Genomic DNA, 18383 nt, shown 5'->3' on the forward strand with positions numbered 1-18383 from the left:
ATGGACCCTGGGTATGAAGCAAAGCAATCTTAGTGACAATATTAGGACTCTCTCTCTCGTACAGTACGCATAGGAAAACAAACAAGACTAATCTCTCTCCTCAACTGAAATATATACAGAATGCAAAGCTAAACAAACCAGATCAATATATAGGGGATTTTGTTTTTCTTGTTCAATTTGATTTCAAGAATTTGGGAGAACCTTTTTTTTTTGTTGTATTTTACATCTTTAGTGGCTGTCGGAAAAAAGTAAAGAAAGCTCTTTGCCTGGAGACAAATCTAAACTTGATTACCATCTATGGTATTTCCAGTCCTTTCGAAGATAATTTCAATGACAGTTTTCGTATTTAAGCCTTAAAAGAAATTAATGGATGAATCATCTCTTCCATGGGTGTCAAAAAATGTAAACCATGGTGGAATCTGCTCTTCCATCTCCATCAATTTACCTTTACCAGAGTGTGTGTGTGTGTTTCTTTACCAGCTAAACATACTATTCCATGGCTAGACAATGACATGTTGCCAGGCTAGGCAAGGCACGGCACGTGCTCGCCACCAGGCTAATTAAGGCATGGATCAATATGCTCTTCATTAAAATGGTCAATGGGCATAGTTGTTTACTATTTTTGTTCTCAGAAAAGCATATTATCAAGTATATAATGTATTGAGAAGGGATAAAATATTACTAGAATTGTAGCATTGACAACCCAAATAGTTAGGCTAAAGGCTTCTCTCAAGTTGACAGGAACTCACAAATGCCTATACAATGGGCATTTCAAACGAACACATCTAAAACCTTGCTGACATTTCCACAGAAAAGTAGGTTATAGGCATAATTTAAGGCAATGATGTAAAATCCCCGTATTATTAGTATTATAACAATTATGCATCAGAAAAGGCAGGAATGAATAACAGCTTGTGGACAACATTATAATCTACATGTAGTTTCACCCAAACTATTGATCGATTTCGTTTGCCATCGTCATTAGACAGCCTGTGTGCTAGCCACAATTCACCTACATGTTACAAAAGGTACTCCGGGGCTCTGACCGCGTGCTTGTTGAAGAATGAGCCGGCCCACACTGGATAGGAACCGAACTGTCTTACGACGTTCTAAATGTGCCAATTGCCATTTAGCTAGTATAAGCCCATGGATATTGAGGTTCACAAGAATATAACTACATCTCTAATGCTGCAACCTTCTCAGTATTCAATGTGAAGACACCAAAATTATGGTCTTCAGCCAAACAAGGACAAGATATATAGCCTGAGACACTCGGATGTCTCGATAGTCAATGCTACACAGCTTCATATGGGTCTTTCCCCCCATTGTTACAATTCAAACTTTAACTAGAGTGCTGTTCAACCACATAAAAGAGAGGAACTCATGATCGTATGGGCTCCCAAATCAATGAACACCTCTTTCTTGCACACCATACCACAATGTTTTAGCGCATTCAACATGGGTTTCCATCTCCGATCACAAATAAATACGAAGGAAAGAAGTGGTCACCCAAACACCAAGCATCTATTGAACTTGATTGGACTCAGCTGATACACAGCGACATAAGAGCAATATTTTCTAGCAATCCTTGCCCAAACTAGTGGCAAATAGTTCGAGGTACCATTGAAATGCTAAGAACCAAACTACCTATATAGGACACTACTACACTAGCACCTGATTACAAAGGACATTTAGAAATCTTACGATGACATGAAAAGCAATAGGCAGCACTCCCATGAAACTCCGTGCCTGAAGTGACGAGAATCTTGCCCGCACAAAGAGGGTCCAAAGCTCCATAAGCCAGAACCTAGAGGAAGGTGTGTCATGAAAGGAACTCTAAAGGTGAGAAACTTTCCCTTTCTTGTCCATGAGAAGCTAATTCACCCATTTCATACTTGGAGTGGCTTCACAAATCTTTGAAGTCTCTACTCTCAAGATGCTAAATCGTCTGTACAAGCCTCGTTAATTGACTTAAAGGCTAAAGCCTCCAAGAGGACCTCAACTGAATGCATCTCAAATTCTTTGGGTCTTTCCTTTGCTTATCTAACAAAAAGCACTAAAGAATTGCTGACACTCCCAGATACACCAATCTTCCTAAGAACTCAAGAAATCCCAGAAAATCCTGTTTCACGAGTAAGATCCAAAAACAAATTGCTCGAAACGAAGAAATCCCTTTTGCATTCATTTACTTCCTAGTATTCTCTTAAGCGTTGTACACTTGTACTTCATGTGCCTGGATCAACCTCGTCAAAGACTCCATCTTCCATTTTATTCAGGCATGTGCAGTAGAAGACAAAGAAAGTAAAGAACAAAATGTGCCAAAATGACGAGAGAAAAAAAAAAAAGGAAAGATAGAAAGGTCCATGATGGGATAACGGTCCTTTTAACACTATCTAACCTCGGATATACACAAGCACAAACAAATGCGAAGGTGACAAGAAAAAATGCAAGACAGAAATTGATAACAGCTGAAAATAAGCAAAAAGTATGGACCAATATACCAAGAAGGGCAATCATAGCGACATAGGATGATTTAACAAACAAAAAGACTAATGCTTTTACGACCAGAGAATAGATAAGTATAGAAACAACTCTGGGAAAACATAGGCAAATTCATGTGCCCAAAAGCTTGATTTCATACCGCATAGTGTTGCTATTAACGTCACCGACTCAACACACTATGCCCATTAAAATGGTTAATTAGTACCCAAAAAATAGCTGCTTAATATTTTGTTCCCAGCAAAGCATACTAAGCTTAGCCATATAGAAATGAAGAAGTTATAAAACATAAGAATTCTGGCATTGTCAACCGACTCAACCCAATAGCTAGGCTATGGCGTCTCTCCAGTTGATAGGAACTCACTAATACCTATATTACAGGTACTAGAAGTAGACACACACACACACACACAGAGACCAATGAAAGTGATAATTTGAGTTTTATTAAGCTAATTAAGTAACAAAATCTAAGTCAACAAAAACAAGCCTTCAAAAAGTGATTCCTTTCTTCTGGCAGGTGAAGAAAGATACTCCAGTCTAACAACTTAGGAGTCCCCATAAAATTTTTCATGAGCAAAAACTGCAAAACTTCTGAAATTGAAGGAAGTGAAAATAGCTCAAGAGTTTAGCCTTAAAATCCATGAGAAGTCAATGCCAGGGGGAAAATGTAAGAAGATTACAAAAGAATCAAATGAGAAGAAAAAAAGCTGCACTGGGGGTCAATTGAAACATTATTGAGCAGCAAAGCACACAAAATCTAATAAGAACCAGAGAAATAACTAGATACTGCTCAATGAAAACTATCATAAGATTAAAGAGGTGCCTATGCACTAAGCACATGAAATTAAGAAGAAAACCAATGTCACATAACAACTCATAGTCCTCCTTGATGAAGCATAAGTAAACAACTGACATGTGTATAGAAAACAATAAGAAATAAGCAAAAATGCTAAGCCATCAAACATGTGCATATCCTGGAAGGAAAAGCAAAAGAAAACAAATAAACGGAAAAAAAAAAAGGTGGGTAAAATTAAGAGCATAACAAAATATCTTAAAGAATAAACAAAAGTCTTCAAATCCAAATGTAATACCACAAGATAGAAAAACTGTCTAATTAGTTCTTGGTAAGCTTGGCCAAATAATAAGAATCTAGTCTAGTTGAAGGTAAAACTTCCACAACCATGCAGTTGACCCAGAATCTGCCCTTAGGTAGACATTCTCCAAAAGTGCATGAACATAGATCCTGAAGCAGACCTGCACTTCATCTGCAAATAGGGAGCCCATGATTGAAAAAGTCACACAATACATCAAAAACCAAAGATTGGCCTCAGTGAAGAAAGAAAATCCTTTAAAGTATATCATATGTTAAGCAAAAAAAATCGAACTCCTGCAAGGAAACTAACTTGCAGTAAACTAGGGTAGTTCCACAAATCCATGGCATCCCTAGGGCCTTCAACATTTTTCACAGCAATTCCAAGAAAATTTGAAGAAGCTATATGACACGTAGGCACCCAGAGTACAATGAGAGTACCTAGAAAGTTCTTGCACACAACTCTTGCAAATCCAACAATATAAACTCAGTTTGGCAAGCCCTTTCAAGGAAGTAGAAGTTGGCTCACAATTAACTCCTATGTCAATAAAAAAACTACACAAGGTAATATTGGGTTGGAAAACACACGCTCTTACGTAAATCACAAGCATTGGATGGAGTTCTGGCTATATGGCCAAAGAGGTGGACTGTGGAGTAAGACCACCAGGAAGTTGCAATGATAGGTTGGAAATATGGGCTTGCATTGATAGCTGCGATACTTGAGAAAAATAAATATACTGATAATGTACATTTGATCTTGGCATCATTCAACTCAAACAAACAAAAAACAATACTCACTACAAGGGAAATCAAAGTCTCTAGCTGAAGTCACAAAACAAAAGCAAAAAACAAAAGTTTGTAAGGTAGCAATGCACAGGAGAAATACGTGATGTGGAGGAAAGCATTTTAAGGACTAATGAACTCACTCATTGATTGAAGAGACGAGGCATTTTGCTGTCATAAATAGTATATGAAACTATGCATTTCAAATATAAGAATATCCTCCAAACTATGCATTTCAAACTGGTTCATTCTACATAGAATATGCTCTAGCCTCTACATATAAGCAAACAAATTCAGGGGAAAAAAACTATTACGCCACCAAGCGTCTGATCTTAAGAGCGCAACTCAAGGGTGGCTCCTTAATAGCAGGATACAAAAAATCACAAATTTGCCGTAGCATAAGTGTATATAGACCAAAAATGGGGACAAAAACCACAAGCATTCAAATATAAGAATACCCTTCAAATTCCAAAAGAGCAGAGACGATACAAATTACTGCAAAGAGAGCATATATGATAGAAAGTTAATATACTATTACTAGTTGCGTATCAGCTACAAATGGAAAAAATCAATTCAAAACATGATGAAAAATCAATTCAATACAAATACTAACAATTAAGGCAGTGCTTGTTTCCTTGGAATAGTTATTGGGAAGCGACGGAATGGCCATTCACCTATTTCGGTAAATGATGTACCATTTGTAGTGCACATTCCGTCACCAACCGTTACAATAAGCATCCAATGGGAACAATCATTCACTTCCAGTTTGGTTCCATTGACCCGAACACAGCGTAAAAGTGCACAGTAGACGCTAAATTACGTTACCCCTACCAAAAATTCATACAAACCATGCATAAAAACCCAGATGCTGGACCCAAACACAAAAATCAGTAAACTTCAAATGGTGAGAATAGGCAGTAAATAGATCATACCACAACTACGATGGGTACCTGCTGAAAGACCCACCAGCCCCGGGAGTTTTCGCAGGCAATGTCGACGACGCCTGTCCGATTTGTGAGCTTGGGTAGGCATACTGCATACCCATCTGCATTGGGCCACCGGACCCATACGCACCCAGCACAGACTGCTGACCCCCACCAAAATTACCCATCTGCACTGGGCCACTAGACCCTATCCCTCCATAACCCCCCATACCCATCGCCAAACTAGGATACTGACCATACAACCCCAAACTAGGGTTAAAACTAGGGTTCTGACTAAATAAACCCAAACCAAAACCCAAATTAGGGTTAAAACTAGGGTTCAAATAAGGATTCTGACCAAACAACGCCACGTTCTGCGGCGCGGCCGCCAACACCGGTGCCGCAGGTGCCGCAGCCACAGCCTTGTTCTTCCCGTCGGCGGCCTTCTGGCACTGCAACTGGCTCCCCTCGAACAACTTGTAGGGCTCTGAAAGTGCCTTCTTGGCCCCTTCTAGGGTTTTATACACAAACAGAGCAAAACCACGCGATTTCCCCGTGTGCGTGTCGAACCCTATCGGCCCCTCCTCAATCTCGCCGAATTTCGCGAAAAACATCTTCAGTTTCTCTGCACCGGCCTCGGCCGGCACGCCACTCACGTAGATCTTCCTCCCCCCCGCGTCATGCCCCGCCCCCGCCCCCGGCGCTGGCCCAGCCGAGGCCAACTGGCACGACGCCGTTTTGTTCCCTACCACCTTCTTCGGCTCCTTCAAAGCCCTAATCGCGCCCTGCCTCGTTTTAAAAAGGACAAAGCCGTAGCCCTTGGCCTTGCCCGTGTTGCGATCGGTGATGACGTTGCACTCGTCGATGTCGCCGTGGGGCTGGAAGGCCAGGGCCAGGGCCTCGCGGGTGGTGTCCCAGCCGAGGCCGAACACGAAGATCTTGCGGTGGGTGACGTCGGCGTCGGCCGCGGCGTGGATGCGGCCGAGGAGTTCGGGGTCGTCCAGGGCTGCGGAGATGACGAGGTCGATGAGCTGGTCCTTGGTGTAGGGCTCGAGGAGGCTCTGGATGTCGTCGGAATCGTCGGCGTCGAGTGAGTCGGAGTCCGAGTCGGAATCGTACGGGGTCTGCTTCTTTGGGAGCTTCTTCTTCTTCGGGGTCGTCTTCTTCTTCTTCTTGTCGATTTTGGTGGCCGGCTGCGGTGGCTGTTTCTTGGTTAGCTTTTGCTGCTGCTTGGTCGTCTTGTTCTTTTTCGCCATTGGAGAGGGGAAGCGTGTGCCGTGGAGGGAAAATTGGCTTGGAATTAGATACACTATACATGGAGTGAGTCGATATATAGGATGTGTTTGGGAGGCAAAATTTTTAGCTTTTCATTTTTTGTTTTTTTGGTTTTTGAGATTATCATCGGAATGTATTTTGTATTTTGGTAGAGTGTTTGGATGATATGTGTATAATGTATTTTACAGTAGGAATAGTGTCTGGAAGATATGGAATGAAAATAAATTATGGATTGATTTTTTATTATATTGCCCCCAGTTATTAATAATGATGTATAATGTATATAAATAATGTTTGGGCTCAATTTATTTAAAATTTAATTCTGAAATTCTGCTATGTACATGAACTGGCGTCCCCCGTTTTTTTTAAATTATATTTTTATTATTTCAATTATTGTTTGTTGTTACTTTTCCATAAAAATGTTTTTGAATTATAAATTAAATTAACAATGAAGTTTAAACCAAAGTAATGGAAAAACCAAACAGTACAAGAAGTGATGAAATTTATAATCTAAACATTACAACATTACAACACAAAATATTACTTAAATTCAGATTAAACCAAATTACAGAAATTGAACAAACATACTACAAACTACAATACAATACCAAATATTACAGAAGTTCGGATTAAAAAAAATTACTCCAATTGAACAAACATATACTACCACACCGAATAACTCATCTAACGGATACGGTTAGCAACAATTCAATCCCGAATTGAAGCCCTTACACTTTCCATGTCTTGATCATCGCCAACGAACACGTGTCCATGTTGACCATTAGGTGCTGTAATTTCCACACCAGCATCTGAAGGCAAGAAATTAGGTCACCGATCATAGAAGCCAAAAGGAATATCGAGTATGTTACTCCTTCTTATGAAATTGTGGATGGCCATTATTGTAGTTACAAGATCTCTCTGCGTTTCCATGGTGTACCCAACGGGAATATCGCATACCAAGGGCCAACGTGTTTTCCATACTCCAAAGGTCCTTTTGATGGTGCACCTAAGGGATGAATGTATTTTGTTAAAATTTTCATATGCATTCCTTGGTACGGCTCCATTACGCCATTCGGGAGTATGATATATACAACCTTTGTATGGTGCTAGAAAACCTCGAGTATTTGGATACTCGGTGTCTACCAAATAAAACTCATCTGCACTCATTGTCAATTTTATGAGAACACGGTATGAAAATAAATATAAAAAACTTAAACGGGATGCAATAGTTGGTGGACTAACCTCCTCGTGGGGCTGGAAAATTGAAATCTGGATTCCTTAAGCAATCATTGAATATCCTTGTGTCGTGCGCACTTCCTTCTCATCCCGTTAATGCAAAAGTAAAACACATATCAAAATCGCATGCCGTCATTATGTTTTATGTTGGATATCCCTTCCGACCAATCCATCGCAATAGCTGCTCCGGTTCAGGATGGACCTTTATGTGAGTTCCATCAATTGCTCCAATGCAATTCTACAATATGCGTTCATGTATTAATGCAAAATATTAGGAAGGCAATTAGGCAGATGACATTACAAAAAGTGGATATGGGGAAAATTGAGGCTGAAAATTATCGCAAAATGTGGATAGTATCTGCTGTTCCCTAGTATTTTCGAATGCACTTCTTCTCGAGGCCATGGCCAAGGTTTAATCCAGTCGATAGCCATCGCATTAAGGGAATGTAGTACATTGTGGAAATGCCTAGATATCGTCTCGCTCGAATGTTGGAAACGCTCTTGGGCATTTCTATTATTCGCTCGTTGGCCCACAATCCATAAAAAGATAGCCACATGCTCTTGCACCAAAATTCGTTCCCCCTCTTCCAACCCATACATGCTCTCCAGCAGCTCACAAAGTGCGAAAAAATTGGTTTTGCTCATACGAAATGATTGATACATACGCTTAGGGAGACCCCACGTTCAACTCAGCAAGCCACTCCGCACCAGTCAATGCGGATGTACGACAAGGTTCCTTGACCATGTACGCATCATTGTTGATGTTTATAATGCCTTGTGCAGCATCTACTCTCCTCTGTTGCCTTGCAGCATCTAGTCTCCGTTGCTGCCTTAATTGAGGTTTGGGGATGGGAACACTCGATCCTTCTCCAGTAGAGTATGGATCTCAGTTGTATTCATCCACATAGTATGGGTCTTCATCAGCGTAAATATCTTCATCATATATATCGTAGTCGTATTCTCCGTCTCCGTCCATTTGAGTAAAATGAGGAAAACAAAGGATGATATTGGGCTGATAAATAAAGGATGGACTGGTGCAAAGGTATGGTATTTCTTTTGGGCTAATTAGATACTGCATATATATATAGGCCTAAACAAGAAGGTAAAATCATATGGGATAGTGAAAGAAAGAAAACAAAACGAGCAATAGCCCCCCGTGAACAACTTGTTTGAATGTAGCTGAGCTCTGAAAGTAAAGGAAAAAAACAATAACAGATTGGCAATCAAAAATTCTGCCACTGCAAGTCACAAGTGGTGAATATGTGAATGGGGTAATACAATCCAAAAATGGAATAGGTCCCCGTGAACAGACATGATGGAAATAGCATAGCCTGTTGTAGGAACAAAAGGAAAATGAAAAGTAGCAAAACAACCACACACAAAACGGCCAGTGCGGAAGTGCTCGCGGGCAGATATATCCACTAGATTTCAAAGCACCTACTGTTGTTATCATTAAAAAGAAAATATTTACTCCAACAACAAAAAAACTGTCAGTTCCAACTATAAAATATGCATTGTAAAAAGTATGTTCCAAAATGTAGAGCAAATCCATGGGAAATCTTGAGTCATCAGAACAACAGGAAAGATAAACTATAGGCCAAATGACAGAGTTTCTGATTAGCAATAACAAATGGTAGTCTCCATAGCTGCACCAAAACTGTACTTACATTCCAGCACTCTCTTCTAGATACTACATGCAAATATGATTACCAACAGTAAACAGCAGAAAACAATTAACCAGTAGCAGTAAAAAGCAGTGAAAACAACTAAACATAAGATCTGGACAGTCCACACAACTTAACAGCAGCCGTAGGATACAAGTGTGCAGTCGTAGGAGACACATATGTGGTACACAAGTAGCAGCAGCAGAGAACAACTAAACAAGTAGAGAGTAGCAGCAGCAGAGAACAACTACTGCACTGGTTTTACCACTGGTTTTTCCTAAACAAGTATCAGTATTGAATTCAAAACATCAGCAGAGAACAACTAAACAATAGCAGTAAAGAGCAGTCAATTAAAATTGTAAAATATAGACTACACTGGAACAATCACACAACAGAACAACAACATCATATGAAGAAAACACAAGTGTCCAGCCATAGGATAAACAAATGTACTACATAAGTAACCGAACCATGAACAATCCAGAACTAATCAGAAAAATTCAGCAGATACCACAAGTGCAAAGTTGCAAACAACATAGTTTAAAAAAACTTATACATCCTTGCTCAACACCATCCAAACCAACTTGCAGACTCAAACAACATAACACATAACACCAAGTTCTCTTACATGCAAATAAACTACCAAAGTGGTTGGACCATACTTGTTAAACCATCACGGGGCAGGTGCAAACCAAGTTTTGGCAAGCCCAGTTGTTCGTGCCCTATTTAATTCTTGGGTGATGAAGTGGTACATCCTAAGATCATCGGGGCACGACATGAACATTGCTCAGATTTTACTATCATTGAAAAGGTTAAAGGCTTGTGCCCATAACTCAGCATCCTCGTTGAACTCCCGAAGCTCTGACAACTTGTTTACGCATTCTTTCATGGTATGAATCTCAACAACAGCACGCTGGACAGATGGAGAACTAGCACTGTCGGTTGAATCACATATTTGTTGCATACAGGCTTCAAGCCTTGACGTGACCGTACCCTTTTTCCCTTTGCCTTTCTTCGTACCAGAGCCATCAACAGCCACATGTTTCGGCACTTTTGTAGGGTGCACCAACTCTTGAGTTGCATCATCATCCAACAACTCGTCAATGTTGTCCACATCAACCACCGGTGGTCGCTCTCGGGTTCTTGGCATAACTCTTGAATTTGAAGCATATGATCCCTCCCCAGTAGCCGTGTTGCTTCCAAAAAGAATACGCATTTCTTCCTCTAATGCCAAGGGCTTGAGCCTAAATGTAATGACCCTAATTTTTTATCAATAAAATTTTAAGTTTAATAAAAATTATTTTTACTTGATTGTCCTTTTATTTGATTAATTGAGTATTTATTTGATTAAACAAATCTTGTTTTAATAAATTTAAAATTTTAGGCCTTAATATATATTCACACCCATTCATGGAGAGAGAGAGAGCCGAATGGGATTTTATCCCAAAGAACCAAATCATATCTACACTACCTCATCCTATTTCTAGCTAACTTAATTAGGGAGGGGGGAATTGTCGAGAGGAGAGGACAGGAGTTTGGATTGCTCTACACTCAACCTCATCACAAGCACCCTATATTATCTCTTACACCACCACATGGAGAGCAATGATGACCTAGGGAGAGAGAGAGAGAGAGAGAGAGAGTTTTCGGCAGAGAGAGAGAAAGAGGTGCAAGAAAAGGGGAGGAGGGATTTTATCTCTTGCATGTCTTACCACATTTATATTGATCTGACCAGTGACATATACCCATACATAAGAGAAAGAGAAAGAGAAGGGAACAAACACTTACACTACTCATCATTTCTCTCTATCCTACAATATAGCCTATGAGTGTGTAGCTTATAGATGACAAGACAAGATAGAGAGAAAGAGCTTATTGCCTAGAAGGGGAGAGAGGGAAAGGCTGGGATTCTGTCCAGAACACCCATCATCTACCTATGTCATCCTATAATAGCTTATAAGAGAGAGAGAGAGAGAGAAGATATGGCCGAAAGAGAGAGAGAGAGAGGGAAAGTGAGATAAGATCCCACCAGATTTTCCCCCACATGCACAAACATACCACCCTATTTAATAAATTATGAATAGCTTTGTCAGGCTCATCCACCATCATGTCACCCTATTTTAGCTTTGCCCAGGCTAGGAATTTAAGGCTGAGACGGAGGATGTGTGCCGTGGAGAGGGATGAGAGAGAGAAAAGTCTCTGCCTATATATACTTCCAAATTCCAACCCACCAAACCCACCAACTTCCTTTCCCCTTTTGGAAAAAAATCTGAGAAGAATAGAAATAGAGAGAGAGACCGAAATAGTGGAAGAGAGAGAGGGAGAAAAAGCTAGTTAAATATTCAAACCACTTTCCAGTTTAGTCTACTCCATTTTTTTTGTACTTTTCATTTTCCTAAGACTGAAGAGTTGGGTGTTGAGTCAAACCAAGGCCTAAAGGAGACGTACCGATTGTAACCCGACGCTAACGTAGTCAACCCGCTACCGCCAAGAAGTAAGGTAGAAACCTCCTACCTTCTCACCTAAATATAGTAGTGCTACGTGTTTGATGATTTTAAAAAATATATATTGATCTAGAGAATTTTAAAATTTCCCGCATAGTTAGTTTGTTGGAAAAAAAAATTAAAATGTTAACGTCATTGTAGTTATAATTTTCGTTGTACACTGTATAAAGAAAACTGGAGTAATTGCTTGTAATGTTGCTTGAAGAAACAATGGAGTAATTACTGGACCTTAAGAAAAAGAGAGGACTTAATTGGCATGAATGAAAAGTCTACACTTGCTAGTGTACTGACTTTGGTATTATTAATTTAGAAAAGAAGCAAGCACACAGTCACTTTTTGGTTGGCGTGGGAAAGGTTTTCCAATTACTTAGCCTACTGATTTTTGTTTTGACGTGGAAAAGAAGCAAACCCAGTGTACTTCATTTTCCCAGTGTATTGATTTTTGTCCTAGTTTAGAAAGGAAGGATATGGAATACGTTTTTATTTTACTTTATTTTATTATTAGAAAAGCATGAAAGTAGGATTTAGTTCTACATGATTTTAGCAAGCTTTGAAAGAATAATGTGTTCGCGAGAAAATGATGCACGTGTACGAAACACGAGAAACGAGAAAATGATATTCGAAAACGAAAAAGAGCAAAAGAGAAATTTTGACATGTGTAAACCTGGGAGACCGGAACGGCGGAACCAAAGTTTAGGTGTGTGTGAGTAAACCTAGGAGACCGGAACGGCGGAACCAGTGTTTGAGAATGTGTGAGTAAACCTGGGAGACCGGAACGGCGGAACTAGAGTTTGTAAATGCATGGTTGACCGTCATTCTGAAAGAGGGAGTAAACGGAACCAGTGCTAAAGGATAAGAGTTGAAAATAAGAGAAATTGACATTTTGACACGAGATACGATACGCTATACGAATTTGACACTTGACACTTTTACTCGTACGATTTTGTTAATATTTGTTTTTATTCTGTTTGATGCTTTGTAAAGTAGATATTATTTTTGATAAAGTATGGGACATAGGAGTAGGAGTTAGCTACTGAGCTTAACAGCTCACAGTGTTACTTTTGTGGCCTCTGGCATTTTATGCCAGACTTAGAAGTTGAACAGGAGACGTACTATAATCTGGAGCAGTATGGAGCTGAACAGAATATCGCTGAGGAAGACGGCCACCCTGAAGAGTAGAAATTTCCCATAGTACCCATCCCTATCCTTGAATAAATGAACTCTTGATTTGAGAATAATTTGGGATGTAATGACTTATTATTCTACCTTTATTTATTAAATGTTTATGTTTGAATAAAATAGTTTTAATTAATGTTCCCAAAAAATTGGGGCGTTACAACTTGGTATCAGAGCTTTAGGTTAAATACCTCGGCCATGGGTAGAATGGGTAGACCATAAGATAGTTTGACCAATGTCTAAACGTGAATTGAGTTTAAGTTTATCGTCCCAAATTGGGTGGAATTTTGACACAACAATCTTCGGATTAAAGCAAGGTGTGGAAATTGGCATTACCACCGAGCTGGAAATTCCCGAACAATTGGATGATGACTTAAATCAAGGATCGAATATAGAACCTAGAATTCCAAAGTTTCCCTTTAGAGTTAATAAAACTCAATTTTAAAACGTTACTAATTGAGGTATCTTTCATTGTAGATGGACCCAGCATTGATAGCCGAGATCCAAAACTTTAAGGACATCCACCATACCGTACTCGACCATTTGATAAACGACCCCTACTTTGCCCAACAATTTCCCTTGCTGGACGAATACTATCGAACCTTTGGAGTTTGGCCACCAATGGATGTGTTGGTACATGAAGAGGAGGAGCCTGCAGAAGAGGAACCTGAGGAAGAAGAACCTGAGGAACCAGAGGAAGAAGACCCGGAAGAATGGGAGAATGAGGAGGAGCCTGAGGTACAAGCAAATGCTTGGCTGAATGACCATGGGATGGGCGAGCAAGTGCAAGTCGAAATTGAAGCAATACCGGAAGAAGAACCGGAACCTGAGACCGATGTGGAGGAGCTATGGGATCACCTACGTGACCATAGAAAAATTTAGCACCATGAAAAGTTGTTACTCAGAACTGATTCCATTATGAGGAGAAGAGGAAATGAAGACCTAGCAGTAGTTAGGCTTATTTAAATAAAACTTGTGCTAAGAAGAATTTGTAGGACCTAGGAATATGTGTGATAGTATTGCGACTGGTATGTTATGTTGTTGATTTATGTGGAGTTTATTAATAATAATAAAAAAATTGTTGCTACGATACTAGTGTTTTTGCCTTATTTCAGCACGATTCCCTATATTCTTAAGTCTAATATATAATTTTTCCTTGTAGATATGGCTACACCTAGCTCCGCCGCTGCCTTGAGTTTCTACCAGTCTATACCAGTCCCAGCCAACTCTCTGCCTCTACCACCACCAGTGTACGACCGAGACATTGACTCTGACCTCTACGACGTCCCAGTGATCGAGGAGACACCACCTGCACCACCCTGCAAGCACATAGATGTGGGGTACTTGTTTGACATGCCACTAGCTGATCTTTCCTACTTTCCAATCAAGACCCTGGAGGAACTCCCCCTTCAGACTGAAGCTGAAATACAAGAACAACTTCGTCGTCAAGAAGAGTACGAACTAGAGCAAGCTGAAAAAACTCGCATGGAGGCACTCAAGATTCACTTTGGACTCCGTAGGAAGTAGGAAGTAGGTAGAAGTGAAATGTTAGAATAAGGAACGAAATTATCCTCTGTTAACTCTCCGTAGTGAATCGAGGACAATAGATCCATGTAATAGGATGTAGTTGTTTATTTTCCTTAATCAGCATCTTGTACCTTGCTTTTATTAATAAACGTTTCAGTTCGGTTTACATTTCTGTCTCAAGTATTATATTGGTATAAAGGATTAATATGTATATATGTACATAGATATATAAGATACCATGCTGAATCCCCAAAAATCTGTAAAATTGTAGATGGTGCTCACACGCAATGGGGTAGGTAACGAAAATAATGACCGCAATGGAGAGTCATCCAATGGCCATCCTAACCCAGCCAACGGAAATGTGGATTTCGCTCAACTCTTACAAGCCTTCACCACGGCTATCAACAACGCCAATCGTCCACTGCCTCACGTTCACGTACCTAGACCGATGACTCGGGCTCAAGCTCTGAATGAGTTTCGTAAACGACGACCGCCGGCTTTCCACGGAGAACCTGAGCCAACCTTGGCCGAAGCCTGGCTTAAGAAAGTTAAAGTGATATTCAGCACCCTGGATATCGCTCAAGATGGGGACCGAGTAGCTCTAGCCACCTATCAGCTAAAGGGCGAGGCCCGTTATTGGTGGGAGCTAATGGAGACAACTCACGATGTTGCAACAATGACGTTTGCTGAGTTTGAACGCATCTTCCTAGATAAGTACTTCCCTGCACCGATGAAGCAGGCAAAAGCGCAGGAATTTCATAGTCTGCAATAAAGTTCAATGACGGTGACGTAGTATGCTGCCAAGTTCGAAGAACTGTCACGATGTGCTCTAACTACTATTCCGACTGAGAATGACAAGGCAAGGAAGTTTGAATGGGGACTGAGTTCCTCTCGCAAGGCAGTAGTCGGCCATGAGTTTCCCACTTACTCACAAGTGGTGAAATGTGCCTTGAGGCTCGAAAAAGAAGACATGGATTTTAAGGCCAAGTGGAAGAAGACAGGAGCAAATACTGGAGGACCAATTCGAAGCAATCAAACCTATAACACCAATAACAATCAGGGACCTTATCCAAGGAAGTCATTTAACCTGCAGCCAGGAGGTCAAACATGGAACAACACCAGGGCAGTGCAAAACCAACCACCAAGGCCACCGCAGGGATTTATCCGCAATATTTCTACGGTTCAATGCTACAATTGCCAAGCAATGGGGCATTATAGCCATGACTGCCCAAAACCACAGCGGGAGAGGCCTCGAGTGGAGGGAAGTCAACCACCCAACAATTTCGACAGACTGGTTTTAATAATCAGAATCAAGGTGGACCTCAACAACAGAACAACAAACAGATCCAACCTCAGCAACACAATTGGAAAGGGAAGCAGCCGATGGGAAGTCAACAGAATACTGGAGGGCGTGTCTTTGCTCTACAGACTGAGCAGGAAGAGCAGGATCCCTCTGTGATCCAAGGTACGCTACTATTATTCAGTACCTGTGTACAAGCCTTATTTGATTCTGGAGCATCACATTTGTTTGTATCTGCTACCTGCGTATCTGCACTAGGATTAGAAACAGAACGCTTAAAATCAAACTTGATGGTAACATCACCTTTGGGTGGGAAGTTAGCTGGTAATCTAATTTGTAAAGGATGTGAGATAGAGGTAGCTGATCTACGTCTAATCTGTGACTTACGAGTGATCGATATGGCTGATTTCGATATACTTTTGGGAATGGATTGGCTGTCATTCCACCGAGCTGTTATAGACTGTCATCAGAAAATGGTGATGGCTTTCACTCCTGACGGAACCTGCTTCAAATTTAAGGGGAATCAACAGACTCCAAATTCAACGACAAGACAAACAAGGTGGCAGTACCAACTTTTTGGATGGCTAGCTAGCCTCAAATTGGGAGAAACTGATCGAATGGAGCTGGAACTACCCCACATTGTCTGCGAGTATGTGGACGTATTTCCTGAAGAACTACCTGGGTTACCACCACAGCGGGAGATAGACTTCACCATTGAACTCCATCCTGGAACTGCACCAATCTCCATAGCCCCATATAGAATGGCACCAGCTGAACTGAAGGAACTCAAGACTCAACTGCAAGATCTGCAAGAGAAAGGTTATATCCGGCCAAACCCATCGCCATGGGGAGCACCAGCCTTATTTGTGAAGAAGAAGGAAGGGACACTACGCCTTTGTATCGACTATAGACAGTTGAATCGGGTTACAATCAAGAATCGCTACCCTCTACCTAGAATCGATGACTTGTTCGATCAATTGAGAGGAGCTACTTGTTTCTCAAAGATCGACCTTCGATCGGGGTACCACCAATTGAGAATTCGGGATGAGGATATCACCAAGACTACATTCAGAACCAGATACGGACACTGTGAATTTGTAGTAATGCCATTTGGACTCACCAATGCACCAGCAGTATTCATGTGTCTCATGAACAAAATTTTTCAACCCTACCTAGATAGATTTGTGGTAGTGTTCATTGATGACATACTGATACTCAACCACGAAGGAGGAGCACGAAGAACACCTCAGGATCGTACTGCAAGTGCTTAGAGACAACCAACTCTATGCAAAGGCTCGTAAGTGCGAGTTCTGGTTAGAGGTGGTTAAATTCCTAGGTCACGTGGTGTCTAAAGAGGGAATTGCAGTGGATGATAGCAAGGTGGAAGCCGTACTGGATTGGAAGTGGCCTACGACAGTGTTCGAAATCAGAAGCTTTTTGGGATTGGCTGGCTATTACCGACGATTTATTCAGGACTTCTTGATTCTTGCCAAACCAATGACAAGATTGACACAAAAGGGAGTCAAGTTTGAATGGAGTGAAACCTGTGAGAAGACGTTTCAGGAGTTGAAGGAAAGACTAACCAGTGCACCCATACTAATCATTCCAGAGCGCGATGTAGGTGACGCTTCTAAGATGGGTTGGGATGCGTTTTGATGCAAAATGGGAAGGTTGTTGCCTATGGATCACGTCAATTGAGACCGCATGAAAAGAATTACCCTACGCACGACTTAGAGTTGGCAGCAGTAGTCTTCGCTCTCAAGTCGTGGCGTTATTATCTGTACGGCGAGCAATTTGAAGTTTTCACAGATCACAAGAGTCTCAAGTATCTGTTCACACAGAAGAAGCTGAATATGAGACAGAGGAGGTGGATGGAATATCTTGAGGATTACAAATTCACTATGTCCTACCACCCAGGCAAAGCTAACGTTGTAGCCGATGCTCTAAGTCGTAAGAGTCGAGAGCAGAAAGCTAAAGTAGCCATGAAAGAATGGGAGATGGTACAGACACTCAACAAGTTCAACCTGCAAACGTCATCAGTTAATGGACAAGCACACTTGTGCGCTCTTACTACTATACCTGCACTTCACCGAGAAATTTTACTTGCTCAAGGATTTGAACAGGACTGTGAATTTATACGGTCACAGATTATGGTCGAAAAAGTACTTACTGGATGGACGATTCACGCCGACAACAGCCTCAGATTCAAAGGTTCGATCTTTGTACCAAACATCGGCACCCTCCAAGAATCCGTACTACGAGAATTTCATCACTCGAACTTCGCTGTTCATCCTGGGGGTACTAAGATGTACCATGATCTGCCAAGGACGTACTGGTGGGAGGGAATGAAGAAAGATGTAGCTAGTTTTGTGTCAACTTGTCTGGTCTGTCAACAAGTCAAAGCTG

At 40.9% G+C, this 18383-nt stretch overlaps 1 protein-coding gene and 1 pseudogene across 3 annotated transcripts; one reads left to right on the forward strand and one right to left on the reverse strand.

Moving 5' to 3' along the window:
* Positions 1-3500: 3500 nt before the first annotated feature.
* LOC131303766 (RNA-binding protein P-like) lies at positions 3501-6617 on the reverse strand. Of its 3 annotated transcripts, none has more exons than XM_058330758.1 (2): positions 5323-6617; positions 3501-3764 (listed from the first exon to the last, which is right to left on the reverse strand). In XM_058330758.1, the coding sequence occupies exons 1-2, from the start codon at positions 6549-6551 to the stop codon at positions 3761-3763; spliced, it is 1233 nt and encodes a 410-aa protein (XP_058186741.1). In that variant the 5' UTR covers positions 6552-6617; the 3' UTR covers positions 3501-3760. The 3 variants fall into 3 exon arrangements, with proteins under 3 accessions (XP_058186741.1, XP_058186740.1, XP_058186739.1); XM_058330757.1 differs by lacking the exon at positions 3501-3764 and adding an exon at positions 4265-4867 and having other exon boundaries at positions 5305-6617; XM_058330756.1 differs by lacking the exon at positions 3501-3764 and adding an exon at positions 4865-5199 and having other exon boundaries at positions 5305-6617.
* Positions 6618-14948: 8331 nt separating this feature from the next.
* LOC131303125 (uncharacterized) lies at positions 14949-17633 on the forward strand (annotated as a pseudogene).
* Positions 17634-18383: the final 750 nt, after the last annotated feature.

This window comes from Rhododendron vialii, chromosome 10a (genome assembly GCF_030253575.1).
Source record: "Rhododendron vialii isolate Sample 1 chromosome 10a, ASM3025357v1".
Taxonomy (NCBI): domain Eukaryota; kingdom Viridiplantae; phylum Streptophyta; class Magnoliopsida; order Ericales; family Ericaceae; genus Rhododendron; species Rhododendron vialii.

What these genes read in the sequence shown, in the direction of transcription:
- LOC131303766 (XM_058330757.1), bottom strand. Translation starts at nt 6,551, where the DNA reads ATGGCGAAAAAGAACAAGACGACCAAGCAGCAGCAAAAGCTAACCAAG.